The 22,351-nt window shown below is 45.7% G+C and overlaps 2 protein-coding genes across 6 annotated transcripts; both read right to left on the bottom strand.

The window, feature by feature from the left end:
* Window positions 1–866: 866 nt before the first annotated feature.
* Window positions 867–8,482, bottom strand: Teh2 (tipE homolog 2 phospholipid transfer protein). 5 transcript variants are annotated; one of them, XR_013494926.1, is made up of 5 exons: window positions 8,197–8,482; window positions 7,697–7,955; window positions 6,933–7,100; window positions 5,708–6,590; window positions 867–5,617 (listed from the first exon to the last, which is right to left on the bottom strand). XR_013494926.1 is itself a non-coding variant. In XM_078192026.1 (4 exons), the coding sequence occupies exons 1-3, from the start codon at window positions 8,480–8,482 to the stop codon at window positions 6,929–6,931; spliced, it is 717 nt and encodes a 238-aa protein (XP_078048152.1). In that variant the 3' UTR covers window positions 867–6,590; window positions 6,922–6,928. The 5 variants fall into 5 exon arrangements, 4 of the variants coding, with proteins under 4 accessions (XP_078048152.1, XP_078048153.1, XP_078048150.1 ...); XM_078192026.1 differs by having other exon boundaries at window positions 867–6,590; window positions 6,922–7,100; XM_078192027.1 differs by having other exon boundaries at window positions 867–6,569; window positions 6,922–7,100.
* A 973-nt stretch (window positions 8,483–9,455) lies between these two features.
* On the bottom strand, window positions 9,456–12,793 carry Teh3 (tipE homolog 3 phospholipid transfer protein). Its single transcript, XM_078192023.1, has 2 exons — window positions 10,533–12,793; window positions 9,456–9,589 (listed from the first exon to the last, which is right to left on the bottom strand). The coding sequence occupies exon 1, from the start codon at window positions 11,881–11,883 to the stop codon at window positions 10,543–10,545; it is 1,341 nt and encodes a 446-aa protein (XP_078048149.1). The 5' UTR covers window positions 11,884–12,793; the 3' UTR covers window positions 9,456–9,589; window positions 10,533–10,542.
* Between the last annotated feature and the right edge of the window lie 9,558 nt (window positions 12,794–22,351).

Genomic DNA, 22,351 nt, shown 5'->3' with positions numbered 1-22,351 from the left:
CCATTTATTAGTAATGGCCATTTTTCCATTAGGGCTGTGCGTCGACGATTAAACTGCTGATTATAGATATCTCCTTTTGTTGTAGGTATTCGTTAGGGACTACGCCCGTGACATCGTGGTTTAGGTCGCGATACATGTGGCTGACTAGGCGATAATTGTTACTATTTCTGTAAAACTATTCATTCAGTCGAGCAAATATAGTAGAGCGGAGAGGAAAGAAAGAGAGAAAAATGCATGAGAAAAGAAAGGAAAAAAGTTGTTCTGCTACGACGCGAGTTTGTACATGCAACGAAGAGCCTGCGGCAACAGGTAGCAGAAAATTTAGAAAGTGATCCTGCATGAAAATGTAAGCCGAAAATCGAAATCATAATAATATCCAAATTTCTAATTATTCTAATTCACCGATACCGTCGAATTAGTCATTTGTAATTCGTTCTGGCAAGGTAATTAACAAACACGGTAAAAACTCTTTTAATTTATCACTTTTATTTTTTATCTTACACTGTAATTAGGAATTCAATATTCTGGCACCTGTTACTGAAGAAAACCATTAAACATGTTACGTTAAAATCAGCGGATAGTAAAGGTTACAATAATAATAATATTTCTACTATTACATTTGATACAGCGTTGCGTCTACACATAATCATCTGTCACATAATGCATTGAACTGTGTAAAATACAAACATTTCGAAAAAACAAATATATAATTTACTTTTCTTCGTGCTCACGGATATTTATTATCGCGGAGAGACTGTACCGTGCCAATTCTCCGTTATCCCATCGATTTTCGCTAAATAATTGATAATAATGGATAATGGATTAAACTATTCCCAAGGGTTCGTGAAATAAGGGTGAAGACCGGACACGTTTAACAGAAAACATATTTCTATATATTTTAAACGAAATCGTACAATGTTTTATTTACAATAGTCCGTTAGTATCGTAGAACGATTACGTTACTATGTATAATACGTTTACGTATAGTATTCAAGACTTAACAATACGCGCGAAGCAACGGACATACGTTTCCTCCGACAAGGTTTAAAATTCCTGAACAAAGAGTTTTTTTTGTCTCCTGGGAAGCGTTCGCGAACGGTTTCTGTTACTTTGAATTCTCGGCTATCTAGGAAACGAAAACAGACGAGACAAAGACGGAGAAAAATACGCGGGGTGGTGTGGTCGAGCTGGAAACACCTAGCGCAGCTTCTCTGCGACGGCGGGTCAAAGAGAGGCAGAGGCAGAGATAAATAGATAGGGGGAGAAAGAGAAAGAGAGAGGGGAAATGAAAATGAGATCGAAGGGGAATCGACGTAGCGGAGCTTAACCCTAGTAAGTGCAGGTACCGTTAGATTAGTCAAGTAACATGCGATAGAGCGTTATTATACACAAGTACCGATAGAAATAGACTTTACACTAATCGCCGCTTATGAACCCGCTAACCGTACTTACACGTATTATTCGGTCTCGGGCCGCGCTAACGGTACGGTGCGTCGCGATTTGTATTAAATCACGTTTGGCGTGTCCACCGTGTTCGCGCGCCCACGAATCGAACAATTCGATTCCGGGTTCGACGGATCCACCGTTCCCCCTAAAATTTCATAATGGGTCTATCTAATTGCATCGATCGACGTCATCGTTCTCGGTTCGATTCGATACGCATGCGCTGGACTCGATGATCGCTCTTCAGGCGCTAATCGGCTAACGAATTGGCACTAAACCGATTTGATATGAGAGATTATGGGAATGCGTGCAAACGGACCAGGCCACCATCACTTTCTCAGGAATTGTCCGCGTGTGTACGCGACGATCGTTTGCCACCTGGTGAACGCATTAGTCAAGCACACCGACACGCCTCCTCATTTCCAATTGGGAACGATCACTTAGCGAACGCCGCCACTCTTTATCTCTTTACATCGCGCGTTCGTAGAATGATCGGCTCACGTTATGCCTTTTGTTTCACGCTTTCTATATTTACCCGGTTACGTTCCGTGTACACTGATAGCCAAAGGTACGAGACCAACGTCTATTCAACCTGATTATTTCACTTATATACGCATCTGGAAATGTTCACTGGGTTGTTCAGTACGTATAGCGTTCACAGCTTTCTCGATGTAGTAATTTTGATTTGGATGGCCACTCTGAAACATGGCCAATTGCTATTCGCTATACACGGATATGTGCTGCGGCTCGTTTGGCGTTTTCACGATTTCCTGTAGGTAGTTGTATACTGAAACTGTCGATGGCAGTGTGAAATAATACTTGAGGACGACAACGGGCTGTGATCGTACGCGTTTAATACCGACGTACTTGCAACGCGTCTCTTTATTAGCGCGGAGACTTGGCGTCATACTTTTGGTCGATAGTGTATACTCGAATTATTAAATACATCCTACATCGTGGTACATTTTTATTTTCTTACATCCGCTGTCGCAGACTGCGAGGACGTTTTATTTTGACAAAGCGCGTAATGATAAAACGCTGAAGAATATCGTTAAGTAGAATTATGTCCGTATCGATAGTCAGTATCAATTTATGATCGGTGATTACTCGAATAAATTATTTCTTACTTTAGGTGTCTTAAAAAACTTTCGTTCGGTGACGTTGCCGAAGATATCGTTCGAGAAACATGGCAGCATCACGCTCGGTGATTTAATCGAACCGACCGACGGTGGTCAAGCGAATACGCGAATAACGTGAGCCTATCCTAACAGCAACCAGCGATCGTCGGCGCATCGACAAGGTTGATCAAACTCGGTGATTTGTCGCATTCGATTGCTTTCGCGTTTAAATTACGTCGAAGCTTACAATTAGCTTAAATCCTCGTTCGGTACGCGCTCGAACGTTTCGCCTGGTTTCGCATACAAATCTTCGATTACAGCTGATCGTCCCACGTGTGTCGGGCGACTTGAGCAAAGTGTTTCCACGCGACAGAAGGCGCCAAATACAAGTTCGCTGAACGAACATAGTTGCGCTCGATCGTTCGATTGCGCGCACGCTAACGGAAATCGATTAGCAAGCTTCGAGTGGGGAATGAGTGCCGACACGCAGGCTCCGTTGGAAAAAAAACCCTTTCCCGGCGAGGAAAGGTACCGGTCCAATTCGACGGATGCCTCGGATAAGGCCGAGTAAGGATTCACAACCATTCTAGATGTACCGGGTTGCGACGTAGTTTCCGTACGCTTCGAAACAACCGGGCGAACCGTTCCGATTCGGCGACGTGCGACATTCACTGAACAGTCAATTTATCAACGATTTAATATAATATAACCATCTGATAACGCATTAGAACTACTCAACTGGACGATAACGGATACTCTCTCTCTCTCTCTAACAAATCGATGTTTCGTCTCGATAATATATCAAACTTTTGTAACACATTCTCGAACTGTTTTTAAAATCAGATTTTTACAGGACGTTTCATCAGAGAGGTTTTCGTTGGTGCGTAATGAACCCCTTGTCGCACTTTCGCTCTGGTATGAATGTTACACCGTTCTTTTAACGTCAAGCCTGTCGAGTTTTATTATAATGTAAGTTCGAATCAAGGAATTCGTTCAATCGTGTCTTAAGACAGTTTCTTCGTAAGAAAATGTGGACAGTGTCGAGCCAGAATAAAACTCTGTTCCCTTCTCGTCGATATTCAAGCGTTCAAGTAACTTCGAGCACGCGATAAATATTGATATTCCTGTCTTCCAAAGAAATGATTAGAATCGAAAAAGTTTGAGTCACTGTCACCGAAGGAGATGGTACGCCAAGGGGTTGATCAGGTAGTAACTAGTTTAGATATTAACCGCGAGCCGCGTGTCATGAGAATTGTTGCAAAACTAATAAAGAAGTAAGTCTGCCTTAAATGAACCGAATTTCTGAATCTAAACTATATTACTCATGAACTGCATAGTTTATAATTGAATTTAGCTTGCTTTAGTAACGGCGATTCTAATGTTTTTGCGTTCAAGTTAGACTTTAAAAGTATAAGATATCAATAAGCAACAAGTTTGAAACGATAATACTGGTTCCAGCTTGCGTTACATTTTATGCGAGTAAATAAGGATTATTTGTGGTTACGCAATATTGCCAACAAACTATAACCATATTTTATGAAACGGCCCGTATAACAGAAAAATTTTATATATGTAACTGCATATATATATATAGGTATATCATATGCTATATATACAGATTTCTAATCTTCGAGAGTGCAATGATTTCTGTCCATAGTCAATTGGCTAACTATGGTCGCTAGATCACGTTGTTTCGTAGCTTATGGAACAAATCGCTCATCCCTTTGAAAAACAGAACTGAAGTACTGATCACTACAGCTGTATACTACGTGCGCAAGACGCGTGCCATCTGCGCACCTGCGCGTTACGCGAATATCTCGTTTAGCTAGGGCCAAGACGCGATTGGCGTCCGCGTAAAAAACTGGTAATAACCCTTTATATCAATCTCTGTAGATTAATTAATCGGTTAATATTCACAGACTTAACTTACAGCCTAGTCTTAACCTACGAATTGTTTTATTTGTTTATTTACTTGTTTATTCATTTACTTATTTGTTTTTTGGTGCGAAGACAGATCCTGGAGGCGATCGCGTCACTATTCTCAGAATTACAAATCATGGATACGTTATCACATAAATGCTGATTACGGACGTTAAACTCATTTAGTGAATCTTCTCTTCAAGAAACCATTGGAAATGGGCTACTTTTAGGCTATTTTTGATATAACTTTGCAACCGTCTTTGAAAACGTTTCGTTACTTTCGATACGCTCCTGATGTCAGATTGTTAACGAGCTTTCGAAAAAATCATCGAGGAAATTATCTGAATGCGCGTGACACGAGCCTTCGTAGGAATTCGATTATCCCTCTTCGAAACGCTCGATAAATCGATTGTTGCTTCTGTAATACAAGCAGAGTTTCATAATAGGTGTAACATTTTTGCGGAACGCCCGCGTTGCTAACCATCGACCAAGCAAAAATCATTTCGTACCTTACCCCATCGCCGTAAACAGTTTCTAAATCTTCCACGAGTCGCTCGTCAATTTACCGAGCTCTATCGTCCAATAAATTTTTACACTTTTAAATGCAATATATTACGTTCCATTATTCAACATCACGAAAGCAAAGAAAACGTATAAAAGCTTCGTAAACGCTGCGAAATAAAATCAATTATGCACGCGAAGCACCGATGAACAAACTTCTCCATCGGAGACCAATTTTTTATAACTCAACTACCGTGTTCGCGAAATATGCAAAATCGATTCACGTATTATGAAATTCTCTCGAAAGCTCGGCCAGCTTTCTCCGACGTCCCTAATTTACGTTGATTTCTCATCGGTGGGCGAGAAGATGCGCGCGTAGCTCCCCTGGGAGGAACCGTCGCGTTGAAGCCACAGGCACGCCGAAAGAAACGATGCCGAATGTTCGTTAAATAGAATTCGAAGCCACATCGAGATGTCGATAAACGTTCCATTAGAGCGAAAGTATTACGATTGATTTCCTGTGTTTGCAATTGCTCTCCACTAGTCGTTTGAATTCACCCGAGTCTGTGTAAGCACGACTTACGACTTACGACTTACGTCTTACGAGTTAGGGTACACGAGCTGATCCACTTATCCTATTAGAAACAAATGCTGCGTTAAAACGTGTCACTTGACGGACATTGATTCCATACGCGGTACGTTTATCACGTTTTAGAAAGGCGCACCTTTTTTCGTCGTACTTCTGAACCACATTTAAATACTGGTAGATGATCGTCGTTCTCCGCTGGCGTCCAGCCGCGTTCACCTCGTTTTTATTCACGACCTCGTTAGCTCGTTTTATTGCATCCGTATAAAAATCTTGCGGCGACGCGCCTCTCCCATCCTGTCTTTTTCTCTTTTTAAAAAAAGAACGATCGTGATCGTTGTACGACGAGATTATCTGTTTCTTGGTTCCACGTTGCGCGGTGTAAAAATATCGCAGACATCTGATTAATTTGTACGAGCGAGTACTCGGAGAGATTACGGATTGCAGTATCGGCGCGCGTCGTCTCGCGATTCGCGCGAACGCGACGCCAAGCGTTTCGAGTGATCACGACTGATTAATCGCGACAGGGTTAATCAGGATAGATTAATCGCTTACGTTGTAAGTTCAAACTCATTCGGCGAAAACAAACGGGTGGGTGTCGTTATTGACAACACAGTGACGGCCCTGAAACGATTCGAATTTCGTGAAGGATCACGGAAACCGCGGGATCGTAATGCTGGCACGGAGCACAGCCGGTCTTTTTGATTTTTAGCGAAAGCAACCGATCAAGCGCGCGCGCGATAAATTCCATCGATTTCGAACGTTATCGTTTGGAATAGATCGATATCAAACTAATTTCGGTGTAGCGAACTGTTTCTCTTCGTTGACGAGATACTGTTAATGCTGCTATTGCTTCGGGACGAACGCTTAAAGTTTAAAACGTAAAGTACGCTGGAGACTTTCGGTTGTTTCTGCGGCGTCACTCCCGCGCTGGGGGGTGAGCCCTTGGTAGCAGTCAGTATTCTTCCTCGTCCTCCTCGAACTCATCCTCTCCCAGGATACTGTACGAGCACATCAGAAAACTTTTGATAGGAGAGACAGAATAGTTGTCCAGGTCCCGCTACGTAGCTAAGCGTTACTTCGAGGAATTCTATCAATCTTTCTCGACAAGGATTGCCGCAACAGCAAATTTATTTAAGGCAAAACAAAGGCAAAGATCGTCGTTCCAGAATTTTTAGAAGAATAGCGAGAGTTCAAAGTTATTGATCAGAACAACTGTATCATGAAATGCACGTGCGGTGTCTACAAGTTGGTGTTACTGCGCGCGAGACCGATATCGATTCCTCGAAGCAATTCTAAAGTTGTAAAACAGTATAGAGGTTCTTCTAGCCGCACTGGGCACTGTATACATACACGTTACTTACTCTTCCTTCCTGGCGTACTTCTCAATGAGATTGCGACCTGGTCCGCCGCAAGACTTGCCCATCGGCGGACAGTACCAATAGCACAATACAGCGACAGACACCACGAACAGAACTATGGGCACCACTAATGCTAGCACCAGATGCCTAAGGTTCTCGTCCCAGGAATACCTACGAGAACACAAACGCGATATAAGAACGTCGTTCGCTTTAGCAACGCATCGATGAATACAGATCTTCCAACGATCGCAAGAATTGCAATAATCGCAAGTTGAACAGACGCAAATCGTTTCCTTTAATGATTCTGTTAAGTCGGAAATTGTGAAGCAATATTATTGAAATCATGTTACTTGATACGCCAGAGACTTTGCAATACGAGTATAAAATCCGCAGTCTACCGATAACGCAGGATTCGTGACTACGGGTGGAAAGAAAAAAGTCAGCGGTCTAAAAGAATGGACACGAATACGACAAACTTCCATAGGCAATCGCATGAGACTAATTACGTATTCATTGTTTCCTTTGGCAGCTGCTGTTCCACAAACGGGAAAACAACTGGCGTCCTATTAAAGTATAATTTCCGATGGAACGCGAAAGAAAAATCGAAACCGGCCGAGATCGAAATCTCTATAGGCACGTGATAGTTTGCGGCATTCGCGATGCGCATCGGACACGACACGACATGACACGACACGACGCGACGCGACCCGTTTTGCACGGCCGTCGCCGTTGTTTCGCGGGAAATACGCAGAATAGTATAATTATACCTCGCGACGACAGTCTCGGGGTATGTTCTGCTGTAATAACAGGGAAATATCTTCCCTATGTTCGAGAATCCGTATTTCCTCGCGAAGTCGGAACAGTTGACTCGGGGCGGGTAACCGCAGCCTTCCGTGTTCACGAAGAATTTCGTGTCCGGCACATCCCAGGGAATGGAACCGAGCGGTTTCGCCATATATTCTTCGAATGACAGTCGCGTGTAGTTCACTCTGATTTGGTGACAGCGTAGAGCAGCGCTGGTGCAACCTGCAACAATATTTTCATAGACTTGAAACGCCGCATGCATCGATCGCTCGAGCGCGATTTTTATTCGTGAAACGACAACGCAGGAAATACGAATTCTAGGTCAGCGGTTCATTGACCGCGCTTGCGACGCTTCCAAAAAGAAACGGTCGTATTTATTATCCAATATCGTTTGTTGAATCGTGAATATAATTCATTTCAGGCTATTAGGTGACTACTAAGGAGACTCGATGGGTAGCGTTACCTTCTCTACAACTTGCCCAAGAGCAGTTCTTGAGTCCCTCAGCGTAAACGTGATCGGTGACAACGCAGGCTACGGCGTGAGGAGAGAAATCGGCCAGGATCGTGGAGATCGCTGGTTCGACCACGAAAGGGATTAAAAATAGGAACGCGAAGACGGCGAGGATCGCCGTGGTGCCCAGGCAGAGGGAGGTGTAGAACTTGGCCTTCTCTACCAGCGATGCGACCTCCACCGCTGGCAGCACCCCGCCCATGGTGCTCGACTTGGTATCCTCTTCCTGGGCACCCATGATCACCGTCGACTCGTCGGAATCAATGATTGGTTCGTTTCCCGGGTCGCTGGGACCCTCCTCTTCGCTCGAAATTGTTCCTCGCGGCGTAATCGCCTGACCCTGACCCTCCACTTGGGCCTCGCTCGATCTCAACCACGTTGCTTCCCTTTTATAAATGCAACACACTATTTCCGCGTGGATCGATCAGCCTGGCGAATCGAATCGAAGGGATCTCCTCCTTTGCCGGAGCTTCGTTTCTTAAGGATATCTGTCCTCGTACGGAGTAACGAATAGAGTCGGCTTATATTATAATTATACTTTCAGAATATTAACGAAGCGAAGCGACTGTCAGTGACCCGGGCAACGGGTTTTGGCTGCTATCGGTGCGGAGATCGTGATCGATCATATACCAGCAAGGCACGTCCTTTGATACCGAATGTGTGGGTGGGTGTGTTTGTGTGTGTATGTGTTCCTGGTGTAAGGTGTAGTTAGAATATATCAGCTTAAGTATCGATACGAAGAGATGTCACGTGTTAAGAAAGTTCCTTATCTATGGTCACGGCGAATCAATCAGAAGGGGGACACTTAAAAGCTACCGACGATTATCACGTGTATAAGAAAAGACGCCGAATTCTCTTGTTCCTTTTGTTCCGTTCGAAGGTTCGTCGTATCCGAAAGTTTCTTTGAGCCAAAATTCAGGATCTTCTCCTCCTCCTCTCTGGTAGCAGGAGAGTAATAGCCGAGAGCAGCGCGAGCAATTAGAACGTCCGCGCGAAGCGGTTGACTCCGTCCCCGATGCAACACGGGGACTCGTTTTCGCTTTATACTTTATACAAAAGAAGCACGTGCGCTCTCGAAAAAGTGTCTGTGCAGCTGGTGCAAGTAGGAAAAATTCTTTGACTTGGTACGTTTTGTTACGGACCGCTTGCTCTCCGTTCTGCTCTTTTTTTTTTTTGTTCTTTAGTTTCACAATGCTTTTGCAGGAATATTTCTGTTTGCTTTTTTGTAAGGTTTTTGCAAGATGAGAATTTTAACCACGCGTTCCCCCCCTCCCCACACCTTGACAATGCCCGCGCAGGGAGAATATCTACTGACGAGCCGGACTCTCCTGCAGGAGGGGAATGCCTGCGAACAGAAAGAAAACGTTTTTGTCAGGTGCGCGAATCTGTTTTTGAACGGTTCTCGAAGAAACTTTGCAGAGAGATCGTGCTGTCGAGCTCATTTTGACTCCTCGCAGACCGTACCTTTGCACCGCGTGTAAAAAATTTTCAACGATTCTTTGAACACGCGCTGTCCTTTTTTATGTACGCAATCACGAAAACGAACGATTGCGCACGTAGAATTGTAGCCGACGAGGGAGCACGCGAGTCAAAATGATCTTGCATTAGCTGAACGAAGCTCAATAAGTATATTAAACGAACAATGTACAAATTTTATGTGCCTCTAAAGTTGTTTGCCATTAATTTCTGTTTAATCTATACACGGACTCTCTCTCTATTAAAGAGAGATGCAACCATCGTTACAAAATGAAGTTATTACTCTATATAATTTTCTATAGTCTCTGAACTTGACATTTCGATCAAATATGCAAAAATACATATTTTCCTTGAATCGAAATACTACCGAACACGATCATTGCTCACTCGCATGCACTGTACATTATCATGAATAGAGATTCAATGTTATTTCGTAAGCTCGAGTCATAATTGAATAAACAACGATATTTTAATTATTAAAATGAAGCAACTGTTTTAAATGAGAGCCAGGTGACTGTAGCTAGCTTTCAATCGTTGTTCCTCACATGAAAACGAATTAAAACGACACGACTAGAAAAAGTTGTAAAACTCGTGTTGCGCTGTGAAACTAATTGTTGCAAAATCCCAGAGAGGCTGAAATCGTTCGAACGGATTCGATAAGGGTGTGGATGGGCTTTCCCGTGCGACGGTATATCTCGTGTCCCGAAAAGCTAATCTTACGACGATGGGGGGCAAGTTTAATTAAAGTTGCACTAGAGGCGTTTCCACGGGCAAGTGTCGTAGAGGTCCTTATGGCGCATGACGATTCTTACATGCCGGATCTCAGAGCGCCATAGCGGAGTTTCCTCCGCCAGCATCCCCTAGGTTACCCGAAGCGCTCTTCTCTTTCGCCGCGAGCGCGGCGGCCGTGCCCTTGAATCTCATCCTAGCGTCGTCGCCTACCACCACGCTCCTTTGACAAAAGATCAACGTCAAGCAACTAACTACGAAGAGAACGCTAGGCAGGATCAGGGCGACGAGGAACTCCTTGTAGGTGTTCTCGAGGTTGAACCGGGACACGACCACCTCGGTGTTCCCCTCGCCGTAGTAACAAGGGAATCTGGCGCGGGCGTTATGGTCGGACCCGTCCTTCCCGTATTCGTGAAGGAAATCCCGGCACTCGTCGCGGAGAGTGTTGACGCAGCCCTCGAGGTTGATGAGCAGCCGACTCTCGTTGGCGATGATCAGGTCCTGCTCGGGCGGCGCGACCATTCTGGTCTCGTCGAGGGGCTTGGTGGCGTACAAATTCAGATAGGACAGGTACGTGAAGTTGGTCAGGTCGGTGAGAAGGTCTTTCTCGAGAACGGAGCCGTTGATGCAGTCGACGGCCTCGACGCCCAAGGTCGAGTTGAATATTCCGTAGCAGGACGCCATCATGACGTCGCCCCGGTCCTCGTGCCAGATCTCTCGATTGGTCTCGACGTCTATGGCCCGCTCGCACTGACTCAGATAGACCTTGTCGCCGCTGAGGAGTATCATGTTCTTGTTCCTGGTCGGAATATCGACGCACCTGCGGTCGCAGTTGTACGGCGTTCGGATGCGCTCGCAGGTGCCCCGGTTGCAATTGAACAAACCGTCTATGTCTATGCAAGTGATCTTGCCGCGTCTACCGGAACACTTCATCGGTGGGTCGGTGTCGTGGAATATGCACTCGAACGCGTCCGTGATATTGATGCACACGCCGCTGGAGCAGTTGAACGTGCCGGTGAGATTCCGGCACTCGTCCGCGATGCACTTCGATTTCTTCGCGTTCTCCTGATCGATACCGTAACAAGTCTTATTGGTAGTGTTCGTGCAATTGGCCAGCAGGATCGTGGAACCGTTCCTGCGAAGGTTAACATGGATCTGAACACAGGGGCCGGAGGTTTTCGAAAGGCACCACTCGCCGCAGCTGCCCCAGTCGCAGTTGTCCGCGTTCACCGCGCGAATCGTCGTGCACATCACCGGCACCTCGCTGATGCCGGACTTGAACGCCCTGGTGCTCGGCATGTAGATCGCCACCGTCAGGTAGACCAGCGCGACGGAGGAGAGGACCGCTGTCATCTGGCAGATGCAGATCGTGCCGCATATCCGGCCATCCTGCGGCGGGATCACCAGGTTCTCCACTGGCACTTGCTTCGGCATCGTTCCCTTCGGCTGGCTGTCGACTCGGTCCGATCGCTATCCTCGCCGGGATGCTCGCTCCGCGGAGGAACAATCGTCTTAGATCGGTCTGCCCATCTTGACGGCTCGTTGGGCTCTACATCGTCGCCGTCATCGCCGCGCCGATTCAAAACACTCTGTCCTATATTCCACGGTTGACGGCTCGAATCTATAGTCGGTCTGTAACTATGGACCTTGCGGTTGGGGACATCGACGTTTTATCGATACCCCGCACAAACGGATTTCAGGTAGGCTACAGCGAGCAGCAAATACGTTGGACGGACGGACGCGGCCGACGCGGAACGTTTCGGTCAACAGCGGTGTCGTCCCATCGAAGCGACACGGGTCTACGGCGTTCCCAGCTGTCGGTGGATCGGTGTCGACCTATCGCCGCCCAGATGAGCGCACTATTCTTCGAGGCATTCCACTGGCGTCCTCTATGGAAACGTTGGGCTAGGTCGGCAGGACGGACTCGGAGTCGCGATCACAGGTCCCGTCGAGACGATCTCGGCGCCGATCCCGAGCGGGGACTACGCGAGAATTCGCATCGCGGACACCGCGAATTCCACGATTCCGGATTCTCGCGAGGCTATCCGGTGACGGCGCGGCCGCGGCGTTTCTTTTCGACGACGGCAGGACGAAGCTGCTGGCTGGCCGCACGCGTGCTCCGCTTTCGGTCGCTTTGCGCCTCGTGCGGGCTGCGCGGCGCGGCGTCGCAGCTGGCAATCTCGGCCGGCGTCGCGCATCGATCACTTTTACCCGCGCAGGCGCCCCGACCGACTGCAACGACGCCGAGCCGCGCCGCGACGCGCCATGCAACTGCCGCATTTGACGTCATCGATACACATCTACCGCCCCATCCCTCCGTATGTCCCTGTTGCGGCCAGATCGTCCAGAGATGGCATCGCAGGATCCACCGAAAATTCATCCCTCCGGATCGCATTCGATCCGACGAAGGTGCGACCGCTCAAAAATATATACGTATAAAATGTTTTGGCTGCCTCGGCGTTCTCGACATTTCGAGGCCCCGGTGTCCAATACAGCAGAATCTCGGTTACTTGAACGAACCGTGAGAACGTGAATGGCCGAATAAGTATAGGCTTTGCTGGCTCTGTATGATAATTGGATTCAGCCAGAGTTCAAATGAAAGGAACATCGACTAAGGAACTGTCGCGTCGTTTTATTAAAATTTTTGGAGGAAATATGTACCACTAGCGAGAGCCGTTACACTGTAACAACGAGTCATGATGCAGTTGCGATGAACATAATAGGTGGATGTAGGTTGAAGTTCAGCCGTGTTTAATCGTGGCATACGACGCCTGTTTCTCTAACAAGGTTGGATCAGGTTTTTATACATCGTTACTATAGCTACGATACTCTAGTTACTGCAGCAATATTAATTTCTTTTTTGGGCTGATTCTGTGGCTAATTTCGAACAATAGTTTGAAATTAGTGAAACAGTGAATGCATTTTACATTTCGTTGAATAATAAATGAATGCATCAGACACGTTTACTGCAATGGCATATCTCTTAAACTTTATAAAACTCTGTCTACAATCGTTGCAAATATTCATCGAAAGGGCTGAACTTTTGCTTCAAAATTTCGGTGCAAATATTATGGCCAATGTAAACGCAACAATCCCTCGGCGAATAAATAAAAATAGGACGATTTGTCGGCACGCCCCGCTACGAGAGTCCAGTCGAAAGCTTTTCTTGGGTAACAGGTGAAATTGAAAATGCATTGAATTTGAGATATTTCGAGTCCTCGGCGAAGAAATATCGCGGGAATGTAGGATAGGCATACACATAGGAATATACGAGGGGGCAAAAATATTGCCGAATACACCTTCCGCCGTTGTACGTTTCTTGCACGATATTTGCATGGATTGCGTTAACTTTTTTTCCCCGAGACCATCAGCGGCCGACACGAACCGCTGGGGTAACTGTGACACAGTTTTCCCTACCATAGGGCTCTCGGTACGTGTGACACAGTTTCGAGAGCAAAGCAACAGTAGTATAGTGTGGAAGACAAAAAGCGCGCAGCTTAAAGCACTAACGCGTAATTAATTGCGTAGACGTCGTTTCCCAGGTCCAAATATCTTCTACAATTCGTACGGATGGACATTCGTCGATTTATTCGGAAAATTATTATATTTTTCTAAATTGATCTGTGAATACTGTGAAAGCAACTTTTGTTACACAACTTGAGCTTGCAATTTTAATTCGATTACGCAAAACAGTTGAATTTGATGAAATGTTCCGAGGTGGTTGGCATGGCAGTCAAAACGTTCGGAAATATAGGCAACGAGCGTGTGCTACTCCTATCGGAATAGAATCTTCGCCACGGTGTGCCGTTCAACGTAATTATGTGTACAGTTGTATTACTAGGAATTTCAGACGCCTATCGGTCTTCCAATCGCACTTTTGCGTTGTATAGAGCGGTGATCATATAGGGGATATACAATAGACGTGTTATAATTTCTGTTCTATGCTATCCGAATAACCCGTATCTGTTCGCAACGAGAACTTGTATCTCTGCTATAAAGAATGCATAATTCCAGATATAACATAGACATGATTAGTCGATCCAAAAGTTTGTACGATTTTAATTTAGATTTAAACAATTCTGTTATCATAAAGAATAATTTTTTTCAAATTGTACTTTTAAGGACAAACTTTCTTTCGGATAGGCAAGGTATTTTTAACAAAATTTCTGATCATGTCAACGCTTTAGCGACCGGTAGCCTATAAATCTGATTTTCCCCCAGATTGGTAGCCTATAAAACGGTTGCCATAGTAACCCTTAATTTGTTATCTATTATTGAGATAAATGTGTTAAATTGTACTACAAGCCTCAATATTATTATGTAAATTTTTAAATATTAAATACCTTTCGTAATTAATAAGACAAATAAAATCAAAATAGAAACGAAAATTTTTACGACCGGGTGACCGGTCGATAAAGTGTTAGTGAGTCCAAATGAAACACAATCTCATGGATTATTATTTATAGACTGTCACGTATGGACTGCTGTCTGTAATAACGCGTGCACAGTGTTTCGGAATGGTTGTCTGAAAGCAACGTTCCAATCTGAAACCGAAGTCGAAGGCACGCGATCAGAAAACCAGAACCGACTTTAGTCCACGTTTCTCGGATCCGGTAAACGCGCGTAGAAAAATTCCCACTTATCGCGACTCCGCGGGATCGGAATCCCTCGCGAGGTCGTAGCACTGTGAGTACGCAGAATGGGGTGGGGGGGGAGAAAAAAAAAGAAGGTCTTAAGTGGTCCGGGAAGTATGCACAATGCAAATGAGGTTCGCGCGTGCGTGCACGAGAGCGAGGGGGCCTCCCCGAGCGATCGCGGGATTTTTAATCGCGAAATTAAAACGGGCCGCGCGCACGATAACGTTCCTCACCGGACCCGGGACCACTTAATTATCACCGAGCATTTTCCATAACATGTACGCTCCAGTTTTATTAATTCGCGGGAGCTCGACGCCGCGCGCGCCGCGCCGCCATGAGATTGCGCGACACACTTTTCGGCCGGCGTCGGGCAGGACATTCGGAAAGGGGTTGACACAGTTAGGGACGAATCGGAGGAGCGGCGAGCAACGGAAAAAAGAAGTGAAACAGAGAGAGAGAGAGAGAGAGAGAGAGAGGGGCGAGGAAGAGAGATAGGGAGGGAGGAAGGGAGGAAAGGAAGAAGGAACGGGAGGCTCGACGCGTTAGCACGTAATGTAGTTTATCGAGCGTCAGCCGCAGACGGTGTGGCGCCGCGCCGCGCCGCGCCGCAACTCGACGCGCCGAGTTGGTTGCTTTCGTTCTTCCCGACCTCCTCCGTCATGCGTGTCTCGCCTGCCACTTACAATTCCACTGCGAGATTTCCAGCTGCATCGCGTATGAAAATTCATGCACGCAGTGCGCGCTCGAGACGCGGGCAACCGTTGTTCTGCGGGGCACTGGCCCGGCCGTCGAGATCTCGCCAGAAGCGAAACCGAGTTTCTGCTTCCAGTTGTCAGGCTTTCCTACCGTGCCACGGTCGGCGAAAATCCACAAAACGTCGACGAAATTAATTTTCTCGGCTCGCGAAAAGTCGCAGAGCTATTTGTTATAACGTTCACCTTTGCAACAGAGGCAACACGATCCGGCGAGACTCGAAGAGACTTAATTATAAATAAAGAGACTCGTAATTCGTGTGTTAGCACGTGTTGCACTGCTGTTTAATGCACTGCCTTTAATGTATTTCTTGGCATCGATAACAATTACTTGCCCGTTACATGGTGTGCGAATTTATAATACGTGCTTAGATCGACTATTACGATGGTGTGCCGGCATCGAGTCGACGAATTACTTTTCCGATAAACGATTAGTCTACTCCGTGGAATACTTTTGGACGTGGGACTGGTCGCCGGCATCCGAAATACAATTTCATTGTCTGACGGTAACATTCAGCGGCACTCGAGGCGATTCAGAACAATGCGATAACTGAATCGGTGGAAACGAGTGCTTACTCGTGAGTGGATTGAATGGCCATCAGAAGTTCAAAGGATCCTGGAACCGGGTCTAGCGGCGGGCCGCGATTAATTTCGCTCGATGCCACCCGCTTCCTTCTTTGTCGCATTCTTTGTCTTACGCGCCTCTGGTTAAGCAAGCGCCGCACCGCGCGGGACCTTTGTTAGCTTTTCCTTTTGTTCCTGCCATTCGTTTTTCTGCGTTCCCCCTTTGTCGCTGCATGCTGCTCGTTAAACGAGCGCGCGACACTCCCGTCAGCCTTCCACGAGCACGCTTACAAATATTTCGGGGCAATTTCGTGTTCTTCTGATTTACTACGCTCGTAAACGAATACCTACGCGCGCGCATAAACAGAAACGTTCGGTCGTTTTTGTCGAGCGCGTTCGTCTCTTGGTGGCGCAAGCTCCCTCACCCCTTTCTCCTCGCACACTACGTATATGTAGTATTCAGTGTTTCGGGACCGGGGGCGACCTTTACTAGCAGGCTACACTACCGTTCGCAAGCATTCAGACAATTGAGCTGTGATAGTGCAAGTCTACTTATACTATTAAAATAACAGCAATTATCAAGTCAATAATATACGCGTTACTGCAGTCAACAGCAAAAAATGACGTACGGACTTAGGTCACTTTCAAAATAAATTTTGTAATTACAATTAAATATTATCCGTGTAATCGTGCATCGTACAGTCCACATTTGATTTTATTTAACACTAAAGCTACCATGACCAGTCAAATGAACGAATTCACATTTCCTATTTCATAATTATTAAAGTCATAATGCTGTTTCCATTAAAAATTGTTAAATGTATTTCTTTATACATGCCTTTGTACACACCTATTATAAAAATTATAAAAAATTCGAATGAATTTCAACTTTTCATTCTTACGAGGTAACTTTTTTGTCGCTTTTAGATCAGTGGGTTCAGCGTTATCAAAATTTTGAATAGCCAATTTTTAAAGGCTCAGATTTCCGCAAATGAACGTGCGTATTTAATGGAAATAAAAAAATTGTATTATTATTTGAAAAACTTTTCGCCGATAGTTAAAAACTTGATTTTGTCCGGACACATTTGAACGACAGTTTAGGCTAATTTTGTATCAGTAAACGAAGCTTGCGTTTTAGAAACCACACTGTATCGATTAAGTTGAAAGTCACAATGCAGATGCGTCTGTTATATTTAGCTTTTTAATAATTTGATAAACATGGCTTAATTACTGTAGAATCTCACGCGAGCATACATTTGGAAAATGACTGGGAAAATGGTAAATGTCTATATTCGGTTTTTGATGCTCTTATTAGATAACGCGACAGGTTGCATGCAAACGTAGGCCGCATCGAGAAGTGACTTTTCTGCAGAGGAAATTCCATGAGAATTAAATTGCTGGCTCTCGAGCATGTAAATGAAATTGCTTTGCGCATTTTCTGTTGACATCGACAATTTGATTCGCCTAAAAGAAATAACGCGGAATGATTTTTAAAACGTTGAAAAAGATACGATAATCGTCGGGCCGCAGGTTTCAAGTATTTACGATTACAACGAGCAGCTGAAATACAAACATATGAGAAAATTGTTGATAGTGGAATAAAATTTTTATATTATTTCTATTTCTTGTAATCGATACAGAAGAAAGCTTTTTACGAAATGTCCTGTAACCGAGTTACACAGAATTTCTCACTGAAGAAGAATGCGCAACTTCACGAGAAAACAAACACGGTCGTTGAATTTATCTCCCTTTCGGATATTGTTTTCGAAAATTGCTCGAACCAATCACATAAAAAAGAGCGACCGAAAACGAACGAAATAGAATATCGATTTCAATCATTTAAAACACCCGTGAGCTCGTCAAAATAAAATATTTGAACAGAAATCCGCGTGCTAGATACAGCGATGAAACGAAACGACGAATTCGCCGCGACTTTAATTCAAGAAACTATGCGAATCACAATAGCACGCGTCACCGACGTAAACAAGAATAAAAAGCACTTGTACCACTTCCATTGACATCACGCGTGGCTCGATCTAATCAAGTTTTAATAGCTAACAAGGTTACTATTAAAAGGGAATCGATAAGTCACGGAGAACAATACGAAACGCAGCGTCACACTGGAATCACTCTGGCCGCGTTTTTCACGAAATCAATGGTCAGTGGAGCAACTGTGTCACTGCAGAGGCAGCCGGGCTGCATTTCTCGCAACACGAGACCATAATCGGGAATCGGGTTAAACGAGAAACCACTGCCGCAAACGCGTACCTGCGATGCTTTATCGCCACGTGCTAGGTCTAATAATAGCCAGGCAGATCAATCCTTTAGCAGTCATTCTATTCTACGCTACGCTCTATTCGCGGCACGCGACTCGTCTATGACTGACAACGCGACACAACTTCCTCGTCGAAGAAGCTTCGTTCTACGCTACGTCGCACCGCGAAGCCGAATTTTACCCGAAAGTTGGTGGGACCGAGCAGGGGAGAGATCTCGTTAGCGACTCGGGTTGAAGGTTGCGCGAGTCGGTGTCACAAAACGCTTGTTAATCCTCGCCAGCCGCATTCCGCTCGGATTTCGGCCGATTTCCGTGCGAATTCGAGCACGATGGGAATACGGCGGGTTCGACGGTTATCACTTAACTCGACACAACCACCTGTCAAGCGGTCGCGGCACGTTGTTTACACGAGGGGAGTCCCTTCGAGGGTAGTCCCGCAGCGATCGTCGACATCCTCCGCAGCGATGTCACGCGTCCGCAAACCCGCGAACGAATCGGCGCGAGCGAATCGGCGCGGCACACCGGGAAAGAACGCTAAGCTTCGCTAAGCTCCGTGCCGGTCAACTGTTCCTACTTACGTTAATCAACGATGAATCCGGCGACTAGAAGAAGCCACAGGAAAATCCACTTTCCGCAGTCTCTCCCTGGTCTTCCTGGGGGAAACAAATATGGCGGCGGTACCAATGGAGCTGCGATGGCTCCACCTCGCCGTTGCCGTATCGTACCAGAAAATCAATACTCCTGTTGCCACCAATACCGAGGCTGTTTCCTCGAAACGCGGTCTCGCGTCCACTGCCGCGATACGGATATGTTCAGGAAGAACGAGGACTAGAATTAGGTGACATAGCACCTCTCGTCGCGTCCTTTCGCCCCTCCCACCTACCGACACCCAACTGCCGCCTTCGGAGTCTTCTCGGCCGTTCCGACCCGTTCCCCGTCTCGATTCACCTTTTTCGAATCGGCTTTGTCCGATTCATCCGCGGGAAAACCCGGCTGAATGGGAATCCGGGAAAATCAGATTTCCCGATCTCGTTAACGGAACTCGACGACCGCCACGGTTCCTATTGTCGGCTCGGTTTACCTGTGTTTCTTGCCGCTTTTCAACCGCGCTGCGATCCGAACCCCGCGGCGAAACGCCGGTGCCGGCGCCCGGCCCTTTCACGCCGCGCGATCGACAACGATTGATCCATCGATCGAGACCGCGGCGCCGCGCAGGGTATACGGCCCGTTTGATTTCGACTCTGACGTACAGCCGCGCCGAGAACCGGCCTGATTAAACTTTCCGCGACCGTACCAGAACTTCTGCCTCTCCTTCGTCCTCCATTCTATTGTCGCCGCAGTTTTATTGGTTAATCCCCGGTGTGCGGCGATATCGATCCCCGCCGTCCTCGGTTAACGAATTTCATTCTTCATTTCGTACGGGAGGTTCCAGTGCGGCGGGCGAAGGTAATTACCATGCCCTCGAAATAATCATAGAAATTACCTGCTGTCGGACGGACGTCGCGACGCGGCGCGACGTGCCGGTTCTTTCAATTAATTAACTCCGCGCCCGATACCCGATCGGTTTAATTAGCTACGTGGTCACCGATTGGGACAATTTATCTTTAACCTCTTAAATGGTCGTGTTGTATGTAGAATATCTATATGGCCGTAACATGGCCAAAGTCAATGGGAGAATAGGATGTACAGGGTGTCCCAAAAGTCACTCGCAGCAGGGAAATAAGGGGTTCCTCAGGTCATTACCTTGTTCCTCAGCGAAAATCTAATTCGCTGTTCTATTTACAAATTATTAGAAAGACAGTAATCAATGAGAGACAAGCTCGACGGACGAAGCCCAGTTCTTCTCATTGACCACTGTTTTTCGTTAATATCTGGTAAACAAAGCTACAGATTATATTTATGCTACAGGAAAAGTAACTTCAAATAACTTCGGGAATTATTACTCTTATTTTTATTTAATTATTTCTCTTATTTGTATTTAATTATTTCTCTTATTTTTTTATTCTCTCATTTTCCGATTGCGAGTGACTTTTGGGACACCCTGTACTCGCGTTATATTACGTATGGATGGATAGAATAGTGACGAACAATTCGTGTCGCTGTGAAGTGCACTTCCAGCGATGAATCGTATCGCTTAAGGAGTCAAGGGCTGCTGTAGTGCAAACCTTTCGAACAATTGATCGTTTTCGTAGCGGTTTCTTCAGATCCATTGTTTAGGAAATACGCAGAGGTGTCTAAAAATATTTTTAAAAGATAGTCGACTCCCTTAACGATAGTAATCTACAACTGAGACGTCTGTCTTTAGAACGCTTCTTTCACACTTTGATATTTTCATACGTAGAACTGTGCTGGCTCGAATGCCTTTTCATTTGATTAATTAAACTACGTTCTGTTTCCGTAAAACAGGAAGAAATAAGCAGACAGCAATTAAAATTCAAAGTGCTGCCACATCACTAATTATCTTTTGCTCGTCGGTTCGAGTTCGTTCCACGGCGAAACTCGTGCCAATTAAGAACTTCCCCGATCTCTTAATTTCACAGATGTAAATACAAATATCATGGGAACATACGGAATAAATTGTTACATCTTTTTCGGAACGAAAGACTACGGTACGGTTGTGCCATAGAACGTGTATAACTGAATTTCTACCGATTGTGTTGTCGAACCAGCGCCATCGAGGATGCGTTTAAAATAACGTCGCGCGGACGGAAAATGCAGCGGAATATTTAGGTCGATGCAATTCGGTATTATCGATCTTCGTGTACCGAGAAGGATTTATGCGCGATGATCGAAGCAACTCGCCGCATTTATCGGCGGAATGTTTTCAAAAGCTTTTTTTTCGCGAGAGGATGCCGCGTTATTCCCGAACACCCTGCTGGGATCTGAAATGCTTTCCTCGATCCTGATGTTTCACTCAGCGGGACAACAGAAAGGAAAATACTTCGGAAAATTTGTTTCCCCGCTAAGTTCCGGCTAAGAAGGGAAACTAACCAGTTATGAATGGAGCCGCAAGAAAAGCTTTATTGCGATTACCTTTCTTCCTGCGACGTTCCCTTCGCGGAACGCGGACAAATAAAACCAGTGGAAAACTCGGCGATTAATCAACCCGGCTCCGTCGTGTTGTCTCTTACCTTTCCCGTTGTTACGAATCTACGAAAGAGTCGGTTATTGTTAACGCGTCATGATACTCGAGCGGAGGACCGTGATTGCATCCGCACGCAAAATCAACACTCTCGTTGCTGCTCTTATTTCCAATGCATACAGGGTGTCCAAGAAGTCACTTGCGATCGGGAAATGTAAAATTTCACAGGTCGTTTCAAGTAACTTTTTCTTTAGCACAAATACAATCCACGGCTTTGTTTATGAATTATTGACGGAAACAGTGACCAATAAGAAGCGAAATCAACTGGCGCGTGGCGACCCAGTCAATGAGCGGAAGCGAGCTCCATCTACTCGTTGGTTCGACCGCATTCCTCCAGTTGATCTGTCCTCTCATTGGCCACTGTTCTTCGTTAATAACTCCCAAACAAAGTCGCGGATTACATTTTCGCTAAGGAAAAAGTTATTTCAAATAATCTCGAGTACCCACTATTTCCAGATTGTTAAATATTTTTGGGACACCCTCTAATGTTGCTCTATTTTCCGTACCATCATAGTCGAACATTTTTTTTCTT

This window comes from Augochlora pura, chromosome 10 (genome assembly GCF_028453695.1).
Source record: "Augochlora pura isolate Apur16 chromosome 10, APUR_v2.2.1, whole genome shotgun sequence".
Taxonomy (NCBI): Eukaryota; Metazoa; Arthropoda; class Insecta; order Hymenoptera; family Halictidae; genus Augochlora; species Augochlora pura.
This window is presented reverse-complemented; position numbering and strand designations above follow the sequence as displayed.